General features: G+C 39.8%; 2 protein-coding genes across 4 annotated transcripts in view; one reads left to right on the top strand and one right to left on the bottom strand.

Moving 5' to 3' along the window:
* The first annotated feature begins 17 nt into the window (after positions 1 to 17).
* Positions 18 to 5,422, top strand: LOC119741875 (single-stranded DNA-binding protein, mitochondrial-like). 3 transcript variants are annotated; one of them, XM_038217806.1, is made up of 6 exons: positions 18 to 217; positions 1,532 to 1,601; positions 2,829 to 2,963; positions 3,486 to 3,570; positions 4,502 to 4,590; positions 4,979 to 5,421. In XM_038217806.1, exons 1-6 carry the CDS (start codon positions 194 to 196, stop codon positions 5,041 to 5,043), a joined length of 468 nt encoding a protein of 155 aa, XP_038073734.1. In that variant the 5' UTR covers positions 18 to 193; the 3' UTR covers positions 5,044 to 5,421. The 3 variants fall into 3 exon arrangements, with proteins under 3 accessions (XP_038073734.1, XP_038073733.1, XP_038073732.1); XM_038217805.1 differs by lacking the exon at positions 18 to 217 and adding an exon at positions 342 to 401 and having other exon boundaries at positions 4,979 to 5,422; XM_038217804.1 differs by lacking the exon at positions 18 to 217 and adding an exon at positions 720 to 782 and having other exon boundaries at positions 4,979 to 5,422.
* A 2,892-nt stretch (positions 5,423 to 8,314) lies between these two features.
* The window catches only part of LOC119741874 (receptor-type tyrosine-protein phosphatase H-like), a 40,637-nt gene continuing 37,232 nt past the window's right edge, over positions 8,315 to 11,719 (bottom strand). The window contains 4 exon segments of the mRNA XM_038217803.1: positions 8,315 to 9,874; positions 10,335 to 10,470; positions 10,899 to 11,047; positions 11,288 to 11,410. Coding sequence (XP_038073731.1) covers positions 9,482 to 9,874; positions 10,335 to 10,470; positions 10,899 to 11,047; positions 11,288 to 11,410 — 801 coding nt within the window. The 3' untranslated portion in view covers positions 8,315 to 9,481.

The raw sequence follows: 11,719 nt of genomic DNA, 5'->3' as shown, positions 1-11,719 counted from the left end.
TTTTGACCTCTAAACAAATTTGACCCCGGCTGCACATGCCCGGCCCACGAAAATTTCCCGGGAAAAACACTAGCACTGGTGGTAGGCACGTTGCATCACTATCACTGCATCATCAGGTTTATTTCTCTTCATAAGAAAAGATTGTGGAGTGTGGAAAAGTGTGGTTGCATTCTTGCCAAAACAATAGGTCAAAATGTACAGGTCGTCATTAACTCAGGTAGGCCTATGTTGTTATGAAAAAAAGCACTGTGGTTGCACTTCACTATAATATAATGACTTGCCAACTATCATGACTATACAAACTTGACTCAAGTTAAACTTGGGATTGGAATGGGACACTGCGTCCTGGCTACAAAATGCGCTTTGAACGATATGATGTTGATTGGAAAGAACATTTAAAAGTAGGATATAAACATCCACACAACTATCCTTTAAAAACTGGGCGTTTTTGTGTTATTCCATTATGCGTGCGGGAACGAATTTCGGGGTCCACTTTTGCGACCCCAAAAGTCAAGCTGTTTCAGTGTTTGGGTGCTACTGCTAGTTGTGATTTCATCCGTAAAGTGTTTGCCTTTTGCAGACGTGTAAGAAACCACATTTTGTGCATTGGTCATGTTCGTGATTGGTCACTGCTGTTCCTGAGCACGGTGCTGTATACGTATGTTATTAATAGACACACACGCAACGTGTATATCGTACATTGAACAACAGGAAAACCGTATTCGTACCGCGACATGTTCGATGTAAAAAAACGGGGGTTTTTTCGTCTTTACTCAGGAACGGTAAGACATTACTTAGGTTGGTTTCCTTCCAACCAGATGTTTGAAATAGGCTAAGTAAACAATCCAAAACATGAAATTTTCAGGGATTTCAGGACCTAGTGCCCCTTTAACCATTATGGCATTAACTGGTAGATGCAGTATGAGTTTGATTTCATCATCCTTATGATCACTGTCAGTGTCAAGTGTCATTTAGACGCCAACTAGTATTATAGTTTCTCTCCCGGGCTTTTTGAAAAAAAGCAGGAGGTGGCCCCTTTTTTTCCCAAGATGGCCGATTTTACGGAAAGAAATCCATACCTGGATGTCCATACCTTTGGCCGGGACTCCGCGATTGATTTCCTGTGGAGCCGATTTTCGGCTTTGGATTTTGTGCACAGAAAATAGGTAATTTAATCTGGAACCGATTCTTTTGGGCCCGGAACCGACGATAGCGGGTACCCGGTTCTTGAAAATATTGGACTCGCGGTTCCGGTTCCCATTTTGGAACCGGTTAGAACCGGGGAACCGCCGGAACCGCGCAAACCTAATAGCAATCGATGAAAACTGGTGTGCCAATGCATAGCTGTTTTCATCGGATGACGTCAGCCCGCCCCACCAATAGTCCAGTCTAACAACAATTCATGCCCCCCCTTTTCGCAAAATTAGATTTTGTGTGGATTGTTTTTTTGAATGGTTGAGCAAACTAAATGCAGCTTTCTGTTTGCTTTGTAACTTGTATTACATTTACCGTACTGTTAATTTTATCTCAGTTGTGTAGATATCTTGGGAGAGGATACAGTACAACAGTGAAGACGGTGGAAACAGGTGTCGTTGAGCGAAGTAAGTATTTGATATTGTACTCCTTCAGGTAAATCTAGTTCTGTTGAGCACTACTTTTACTACTACCAATCTGCAAGGATTGCTGTCATTTGTCCTATGCAGAATTGTAGTAATGGGCCAGCAGGATTTCCTAACCCCTTATTCCCCCCCCCCCCCCTCCCAACACCCTACCCTTTTCAAGTCTCCCCTAAAATGTTCAATTGATAGGGGATATTATATAACGCCTACATAGATCTTTGTCATTTGATTGGTGGAATTTAGTCACATGACACTGAAGAGCTGAAACAGCTAAAAAAAAAAAGCTGTCGCGGCACCACTTTTGGGGCAAGCTCCATACCAGAAACCGGAGACTTTTTGGGGCCTTATACAACACCTGAATAAATCCCCGTCATCTGATTGGTGGATCGTTTATCACATGTCATTGTGCGTGCAGCGCACAGTGCAATGGAAGTTCTATTGCACGGTGAATAGAACTTCCATTGCATGGTTTGACTGCTGCCGGTGGTGGCGCTGTGGAACAGCTTTTAACTTGCATAAATTGATATAAGTTCTGAACTTGTTACACTGTTTGAGTTCTGAACTTGTGGAACAGCTTTTAACTTGCCTTGCACAAATTGATAATAAAAGTTCGGAACTTGTTGAACTGTTTGAGGTCTAAACTCGTGGAACAGTTTTAAATTGAGATAAACTGAATATGATTGTTCTCAACCTGTAGAACAGTTTGCATAAATTAAATATGATAGCTCTGAACTTGTCAAACTTTTAAACAGTTTTTAACTGGAATAAATTGGCTATTCAAAGTCAACCAATCAGATGACGAGGATTTATTCAGGTGTTATATAAAACAAATAATGAATGTTTCACGTTCGTGCAATGGAAAATTTCATTCGGTGACATATGAAATGTTCCATTCCACTCGGCTTCGCCCAGTGGAATGGAACATTTCATCTGTCACCTCATGAAATTATTCTTACCATTGCACTCACAAACATTCATTATTTGTATACCATAAGATAGGGCTAACTTCACCTACCTACATACCAAATTTCATTCACAGTGGAAACTCCTGGTCAGATTTTGATCAGGTTCTTGTTTTGTTATACAGGTTTGTCATATCGGACCGATTGTTGATGTGGCAGAAAGGATGATGTAGTCAAAGAAATCTTAGTCAGTAAGCAGCTTGCGGCAATGTTGTTTATTTTTATAGGTGTTTTGTTTTGTTTACAGGTTTGAATAAAGTGACCCTTCTGGGCAGGGTTGGTCGGGATGCCGAGTTACGAGGTCAAGGAGCCAATCCTGTGGCTTTGTTTCCCTTGGCAACCAGTGAGACATTTAGAGTCAAGCGAGATAGTGAAGAAGACGGTAAGACACTGGTTGTAATTAAATGATGCCCTTACCCTCCTAAAGGTTTTGGAGGATATAGCTGGTTAAAAGCAAGTAGGTCACAGTGACTGTTACTATATATGGGGCTGGATGGATGCCCCTTTGTGGATCAAGTAGAAAAATGTGCCATCGGCTTCCTCCCAGTGCTGGAGTTTAGGGGATTTAAGGGGGTTTGACGAATTGCCAATTAATGTGATGCGATCAAGCTAAATGAGTCATTTGTCGACCCCGGTCAAAACTTTTTTTTATTACAGATTTTAAAGGAGCACAATCTCAGCATTACTGCTGTGAAAACCGCATGGTGGTATCGTCTTTAGTTCAAAAATTATGGAAGTCGGATCATCAAGAGATGTGATGAAGTGATGCGATGAAGAAGATGGCCTGTATCTCCAAATGGAAATTCCCGACAAACGACTCATGATCGCATCACATATAGTGGACTGCAACTTATGCCAAACATTCAAGTTGTTGTTTTGTTGTGTTTGTTTTTTTTCTCTCTAGAATTAAAACAGAGAACCAGTTGGCATCGGATAAACGTGTTCAAGCCAGGACTGCGAGATTCTGTCTTCACATACTGCAAAAAGGGGTGAGTGTTGTATTAGACTATTATTGCCTCATGTTAAATGCTATTATCGCTCAGGAGAGAGAAGCAGACAGAGTTTGTGTGTAGAGTTGTTTTATAGAAATTTTTCAAGAGGATTGTTACAGTGTTCAAAAGTAGGTCCTGTCATTTCTTTTCGAAACTAAAATTGGTAGGACAAGTGCCAAATATTAAGGAGCTACACTAAAAAGCAACTGCTGCATTGCAGAACATCTGAACAATAGTTTGCAAATTGCTTTAAAGGCAGGGTAGATCATTTGTTATTTGTGCATTTTTTTCCATTTGAAGCAACAAAAGTGCTCAAAATCTAAAGACGGGGGCTAAGCAACTAACCTGATGAACTTTTAGCTCTGTGGATGCTGTATATTCAGAGAAAACAATATTCTATTCAAAACTTGCTTGGTCATGTTTTGAATTGCGCCCGAAATCAGCATCCAGGACACATTCTCATTCAACTGATTGCAGCTACATGATGTCACGCACTGAACTGACGAATAATAGCAAGCGCGTGCGCGTCGTGTCAACGCTTCCGCGCACCTATTCACAGATTGGCCGAATTACAAACCAACTACTAACGGAAATTTCCAAAAATATGTCACTTGACGCATCTTTGGAAATGGCCTTTTTTATGTTTTCTTTAAAATGACAGCATACCATAAAGAATAATTTCACACGGAGTTTAGTCCCAGTACTAGCTTTAAACCAAGTAAGCTTTTCAACAATAATTTTGTCAGTTACCTTTTGGGTAGCTGCAGATGATCTACTCTACTTTTACGGAGGCCTATGTGTGTGTACAGTGATAGTGTGCTTACATTTGTCTGTACACCCCTCCCGCTTCCTCGAATCATCACAGGTACCATTAAAGAAATCGAGAATAAACCCTGCTTAAGACATAGTGTTCTTGTTGTATTTGTAGCTCCAGGGTCCTGGTGACTGGAAGGATCAACTACAGTGAGTATTTCAATGACAGTGATCAGAAGATAATGTCAACCAACATAATAGCAGGTACGTGTATGTGAAATTTCTCCGCTCTCAAAAAAGTAGATAATAGCACTGAAGTCCGCCATATATTTGTCATGCTCTTATAAACTTGAATATTTTTTATCTTTAGGCAGAGTGTTTTCATTTCCAGATGTGAATGGAACCCCCCTCCCCTCCCCACCCTTAAGTTAACACTGCACATAAATAACCACTCGCCAGTACAGTGCCAAATTGATAAAAAAAAAAATTACAAAAGGATGCTTTATCACAGTTAAACACTGATTAGACCGACAGTAACAAAGATTACAGATTTCTTTAAGTTTTATGACAAGACACCAAATTTAGCTAGAATTTAGAACTATTTGCTAAACTGGTCACTGGTTTCTCCATTTCTGGTTGATTCATCCCGTAGATGATGTAATATTCGTGGGAAGTGAACCGAAACTGAGTGACTCCGACCTGCAGTATGAAGGATAGACAGGTGGATTTCTGTCATCGTACATCAATTTTGATAACGATTTGCTCGCTGAATGACCATCTGTTGGTTAATGCCTGTGGGTCGTTGGTTAATGCCTATGTGCACAACTCCCTCAAGTGAGTCAGAGGGCTAGCCTCTTTGTACCGATCGACTGACTGTCTCGGACCAACTTTAAGACGCTTGCCTATACATGTATGTGATGTAATATCTACACCACATGTGCATTTAGTCTGGCACCTTGTTTTTATGTACTTCCATGATACATATGTAGGCAAGTAGGAAATAAGTCAAGTCTCCACGGGAACAGCAAAAGCAGAGTTTCCATTTACATCACATAGAGTACCGAAGTGTGACGTCATTTTGAACTGGGAAGTGTAGTGCAAACGAATGGAGTACGTGCATATGTTGGTTCACGGGCTGAATCACGCGCTGATGTCTTTTACACACATAGTTGTGCGCGTGATGTATTCACTTCGGTTCTCTATTACCACTACAGCTTATTCTACTAATTTTGTATCCACTCTGAATCCATTGAATACAACGTTGTGCACACTGGGACCAGCTTTACTGGGCTCATCTTGTCTTCTTGTATTTGGAGACAATGCTTATTTGGAGCCAATGCTTAGGCGCCTTCTTCTCTGAAGAGCATTTGCCAAAAGTGCAGCCTGTAAGGCCCCCCCCCCCCAAAAAAAAATTTAAAAAAATTAAAAAATAATAATAATACGTTGTCAGTATCCAGACTGTACATGGAGTCATCACTTTATATTTCAAAGTTTTTGTACACAAAAATTGAAGAAAAGAAATACATACCTATTTTTTTTTTTTGGAGGGGCACTGTTACAAGAAATTGGCATGGCGACTAAGATAAGAAATTGGTAATGCCCAGAGTATTTGTGAGGCATAGAGGCAAAATGGGACAGAACTGGGCCCGCACCGTAGTGGAGAAAATGCAAAAAAAATGAATGGGGGTGATTTATTCCAATTTCAGACTAATTGATATTTGTAACCTTTGATATGCCTAATACACATATTTTAAAGAAATAGTATTAAAAAAATCATGGAATAAAGTGTTTTAAAGGAACGACAATTAACATCTTTTATTTTTAGGACTACAAAACAGTTGGAACTTTAAAGACCCTTTTCTCTGTATTTTTCTTTTTGACATGTCGATAAATGCCAACTTTGAGCAACCATAACTTGTTAACGGAACGTCTGTAAAGTGCAACAAAGTGAACAAACAGTATTGTGAGGAGAATTTCAATTCTCTTTCCAAATATCCACAAACCCTCATTTCGACCTCTGTCCAGTTCTGTCTCATTTTCTTCATGATGCATTCTTGCAATCTGTTATATGTGCCCCATCAAAAGTACCGTCCCTTGGTTCTCATCAGTAGACCGAACGGTGACATTTACAGTTTGTACATAGATCACAGCGATTCAATAGGTTTTTTTCTCAACTTGGCTTCGTTTTTGGCTCCAGAGTCATTCTTAAAGCTTTTAGTAGAGTTATTCAGAGATATTTGGCTTTTTGGATTTGGCTTTTTTTAAGCCTTTATAATTTTACTATGAGAAAACTTATAACCTATTATCTTGAAAGGTCACCCTTTATCGGTGCATGAGTTTTATTTATGTAGTGATGTATTCATGGCTAAAGATTAAAGTTTTTTTAAATTTGCTTTTCTTTTAACTTTGTGAATTTTAAGAAGAAATTATAAGAAACTTAAGTTGGGAAAATCTTTGTCCCATTCGAAACTGTATCTCATAGAAATTTAAACAAACGAAACTTGTATTTTACTTTGGACCTAAACTGAAATGTGATTAAATCATGGCCGACATATTTCTTTAAATTTTCTTGAATGGTTTCTTAAATTAGGCAAAGTGTGATGTAGAGTCACTAAATCCATTTTCATGCTGCAGGAAAACTGCATTTTATTCTGGCAAACTCGGGCATGACAAAAATAACAACGATCTTCACTTTTAACAAGGCTTCCTTTTAAACTTAATATTTGGTTGACATGCATGTTACAATTTGAACAAATCTTTAAAAATATAATGTGGTTTCACGCCACTAACACAGAAATGTATACTAAACTATTACAAAACGGAAAAGCCAATACAAAGCAAATAAAGTATTGTACAGTTGCTCTACATATATTAATAAAAAGCTGTACAAACAGTACGTAATTGTTCACATTTAACAATCATGTTTATATATAAAATATTGCCACTATTTACTGGATTTTTTTAATGCTGCATTTTGTACTCGGCATATATAGCACAATTAAAACTTGACAAATAAACTAAACTTTTCCATGCATTTTTTTTATTTCGTCAATCTCATTATTAGTTCATGCACCGGTGAATAGTTGTTTCAATATACTTGTGGGGAAGACTTTTGTACTTTTGTTCTCATTTGTTCCTATTGAAATCTCAAACTCCATAGCGTTTCCCTGATGGGGCAGATTAATTTCTATAAAGACTTTCTTACGGGGACTATTGTTCTATTGTGTTTTCTACCTCATTAGGAATCATGTGCATGTGTGAAGAGTGATGCATCAGCAAGGGCGGACCCAGAACGCAATTTTTTGTTTTGGGGGGCCCCCAAAAGTGTGTCCATAAATTTTTTGGATTCTAGATGCTCTGTGGTGCGATCTGAGGCAATTTCTGACCACTAATAACCAATGTTTTTTTTAAGAAAAGATGGTGGTGTACTCATTGCCATGCCTTTATTGCGAAGTCACTATAAAAAAAATTTAAAAATGGATTCGTTTTTGGGGGGGGGGGGCATGGCTCCCTTTGGCCTCCAAGTTGCGAAAATCGCCTTGTATTACTTTGCCTTTTTGGCATTACAGGGGCTGAGGTGAGAGTTAAGAGCTGACCGTGAGGGTTTCGGTGATGAGGGGTTGGGTTACTTTATACTAAAAGCAGAGTATTATAAACAACCATTAACGGGAGCATAAATGCATCTCATTTACAATATTTCTGGCTAAAAATAGTTTCTTTACATTAAAATAGAATATCATATTTATACACGTAAACAATTGCAACACTTATTCAAGAGGTTCACCAGTGGTGCCACACCTGGGCCCAATTTCACGGCGCTGCTAATCACAAAAATTTGCTTAGCACAAAAAAAGTCTGGCTTATAAAAGCAGGTTACCAGCCAAAACTCCATGTGATTTTTCATGCCAAGCAAACAACAGCTGAGTACCAATCACGAGCAATATCCATCACGTTGAGTTTTGGCTGGTAACCTGCTTTTATAAGCCAGACTACTTTTGTGCTAAGCAAATTTTTTGTGCTTAGCAGCGCCATGAAATTGGCCCCTGTACGATGCTGACAGGCAAAAGAGCCAATCAAGCGTGTTCACGTTGCTCTCCGCACATTTTACAGTGAAATGTTTAGATTTGTAAACCAACCCACAGCTTGCAAGTATGCATCAAGGACATTGTTATCATGTTATGAAATTGCAGAGTGAAGCATCAATATTTTACATTACATATTTCAAATGTTAACAGGAAGAAATAGTTTTACACTTTATAAAAAAAAATGAAAACCACAAAGAAATTTATCTTTCAGGGCATAATTTCAGTTCCAAGTTATAGAAGCAAGTTGGTCTGCTTTATAAACATCCAATAATTTGTATTCAGACATTACCCTGAAATACCCCCAAAATCTCACTAAAAAGTGCCCTTAGATAAACACTTCCCCAGTAGATCCGACAAATACCATGTATGTCTTGAAATTGTATTGAAAGGTTTAACTTGTGCAGTTCGCATGTTAAAGGAAAGACTTAAAGGGTGAAAGTCATCCTGGCTCATTCAGAAAGTCAGGACCAATCCTTTCTAAACTCCCCTCCGTTTTAACCCCGAAAAATGTAAATACTCTTTTAGAAAAATTACTGTTACCATTCCAAATGTTTATTGTGCACAAGCCCATTTTGATTAGCAAGTATTTACATAAGCAGGCTTGGCAGTTTTGTCGCTATCATTAAAGGAAAAATAAGAGAGTGTAATGGATATCCTATCTCACATGAAATTTCAGGTAGTAATATTTACAGGCTTAGTTTGTGAAACAAACTTTACTTTTTCAAGGTTAAGATACATCTTTATTTCTGGCATATTTTCAGTGAAATGGCTGTAATATAAGGTCATCATCACACTTCCACATAAATCATTTATTTGACTGAATCATCCATGGAACTCAACAGACACTGGACACTGAAAACACAACATTTTAAAGTCCTTCGGTGATTCTTGGCTCAATACACCTGATCATATCTCTCAACTTCTAATCAATTATATACGTTTTGGAGTGAGTTATGACATAAATAAGACGAATGTTCCACTTTCAATTGAAGAGCAGTGATCTTGGGCAGGCTTTAACGAAGGACAGGAACTTCAGTTTCTGGGTTCACCAAACAATGTGACTTCAGGAATCAAACGAATTCTTCTTTCATGTGTTTGGACATTTTCTTGGCCGAGCCGTTGCTGCTGCGGCGCTTTGGTGAGGGCGACGCCCGCCCCTCACTTCCGTCTTCAATCAGTGATCGCTTGGGCGAACCCATGCTGTACATGGAGAACCTCTTATTGGCGTCATCCTCCTCCAAGTCCTGGGACAGGTGTTGACGAAACACCACCACGTCCTCGGCTTCGACGGTATCGCCCTCGGTGTCGGAGAGGCGTCGTTTGATGGCTGAGGCGTCGCTGCCTTGCCGGGTGGAAGCCATGTCGCAGGTGTCGAGGGAGGAGATGCTGGGAAGACGCTTGGGAGCGATTCCTTTCTCCTCTAACATGTCCAGGACACACTTGTGGATGAAGACGTATTGTTGCTGTCGGCAGAACAAGAAATTTAATTCAATCATTTCATTTCATTCATATTTTTTTAGGGGGGGGGGGGGGGGCTTATGGCTTCTGACTAGTACCCTGTCAAGAAAAACATTGACAACTTCAGTTGGGTGAGTATACCAGGTCGATATTCTGTAGGTTGCAGGTTAAAATCCCACTCTAGTCAATTTCTTTCTTCCAACTTACACTGATTAAAAGTGAACCTTACAAATTGCCCTCAGCGGGTACTATATTCGAGAAAACCCACAGAAGGTTCAAAAGTATTTTTTTCTCCTTTCTGAATTTTAGAACTCTGCTAGACGAGGAATTGTACACCAGGTCTTGTGGAATAAGTCGCTCAGAAGCCTCATCCTAAACCTTGATGTACCAAACCCTCAACTCTTTTCGTTATTTTTTGACAAAATCTTACTCCAATCCCCTTCAGTATCTTCCCTCTAATATTACCTCCGTCTGGACCATGTAGCTTCGATGCATTCTCAGGTCACAGGTCACACTCAGGATGTCAACAAAGTCAAACTCCTCCATGTGCTTCATAAGACGATCCAAACACACAAAGGTCCCAGTGCGTCCAACCCCAGCGCTAAGAGACAACACAAAGTATCTCATTACCGCTTAGACAAAACAAAATACGCCTCCAACTTGGCTCTACAGATTGCAAGTTTCAAACCCAATCGGAGGGATACAACAGACACTTGTGCATGGATACGTGGGTTCAAACCCTGACAGGAACATGGTGTTTGTGTCCTTGGGCAAGACACTTTACTACAAGTGCCTCTTTCCGACCAGGAGTATAAATGAGTACCTGTGAAGGTCGGAACCAGATTGCGCTGATCTCAAGCTGCTGCAGAAAACTGTCTCAAGGCCTGATGAGCAGGAGTAATAATTGCGAATTGCAATGACAATTGGTAACCAGCTGAACATCAGGTGATTCGGTAAGGGGTGAGAAGGGTACCATTCTCCTCATGAAACAGTTACCAGTTTCTTTTTACACATAACTAACGCACTCACCTGCAGTGGACAACTGTCGGTGTCCCGTTCTTTGGAAACTGTGTCCGCACTGTCCGGATGAAACTCAGGAGGGCGGTGCTGGAGTCTGGTACCCCGTGGTCTGGCCAGGCTAGGTAATGGAAATGTCGCACCTTCTTGGTGGCATCACCCTATGATAAGGCAAAGAGTATTCTGGGATCAGGATTTGGTACTACAAAATGTGCAATTTTAAGTCAAGCAAGTCCTTAAAGCAAGTCCTTGAAAATGGGTTCATAAATTGAAAAATGCTCTTACTTTGCTGGCTTCTTGTGGTCTGAGAAAAAAATTGGAAAACCACTTGGCAGTGAAATCTAAAATAGGCTGAACTAAAATAGACTAGGTTTCTTTATCAAAGGGAACGTTTCTCTGACCTTTTCAAGAGTAAAGTCTCGGATCGTCCAATGTTCCAATTCTGTAGTAGCTGTCAAAGTGACTTGAATTTCACCGTGCAGGTATGGCGTGTTGTCATCCTCCCAGTACTGGTCACATTTTACCTGCGAATGGACAGATATTCCATACAGCATAGGTAAAACAGGTAAAAAGTTCAAGTCACATGGGGATGAACAATGAAAAAGAAGTGAATACTGTGTCACTTGACTTGAGCCTGCATGATTTGTGACTGACTTGCGATGCCCTGTGATGAGTTGTGATGACTCCTGAAGTCAGGTAAGCTTTGCTCCACCTGACTCTAAGCTATGAAAGCACAGCTAGCAAAGTCTTACAAAATTTACCTTCAAGGATTTACCATGTACCATTAAAAAGGGAAGTCCATAATTTTGCCGTGAGTAGGTGGTTCAATAGAC

Source organism: Patiria miniata, unplaced genomic scaffold (assembly GCF_015706575.1).
Source record: "Patiria miniata isolate m_02_andy unplaced genomic scaffold, ASM1570657v1 HiC_scaffold_5, whole genome shotgun sequence".
Lineage (NCBI taxonomy): Eukaryota > Metazoa > Echinodermata > Asteroidea > Valvatida > Asterinidae > Patiria > Patiria miniata.
The sequence above is the reverse complement of the archived record's forward strand: the minus strand, read 5'-3'. Positions and strand labels throughout refer to the sequence as shown.

What these genes read in the sequence shown, in the direction of transcription:
- LOC119741875 (XM_038217804.1), top strand. Translation starts at nt 735, where the DNA reads ATGTTCGATGTAAAAAAACGGGGGTTTTTTCGTCTTTACTCAGGAACG. An exon ending in GCGAGATAGTGAAGAAGACG is followed by an intron (nt 2,964 to 3,485) that starts GTAAGACACTGG and finishes TTTTCTCTCTAG; the next exon opens with AATTAAAACAGAGAACCAGT. An exon ending in GTCAACCAACATAATAGCAG is followed by an intron (nt 4,591 to 4,978) that starts GTACGTGTATGT and finishes TTCATCCCGTAG; the next exon opens with ATGATGTAATATTCGTGGGA.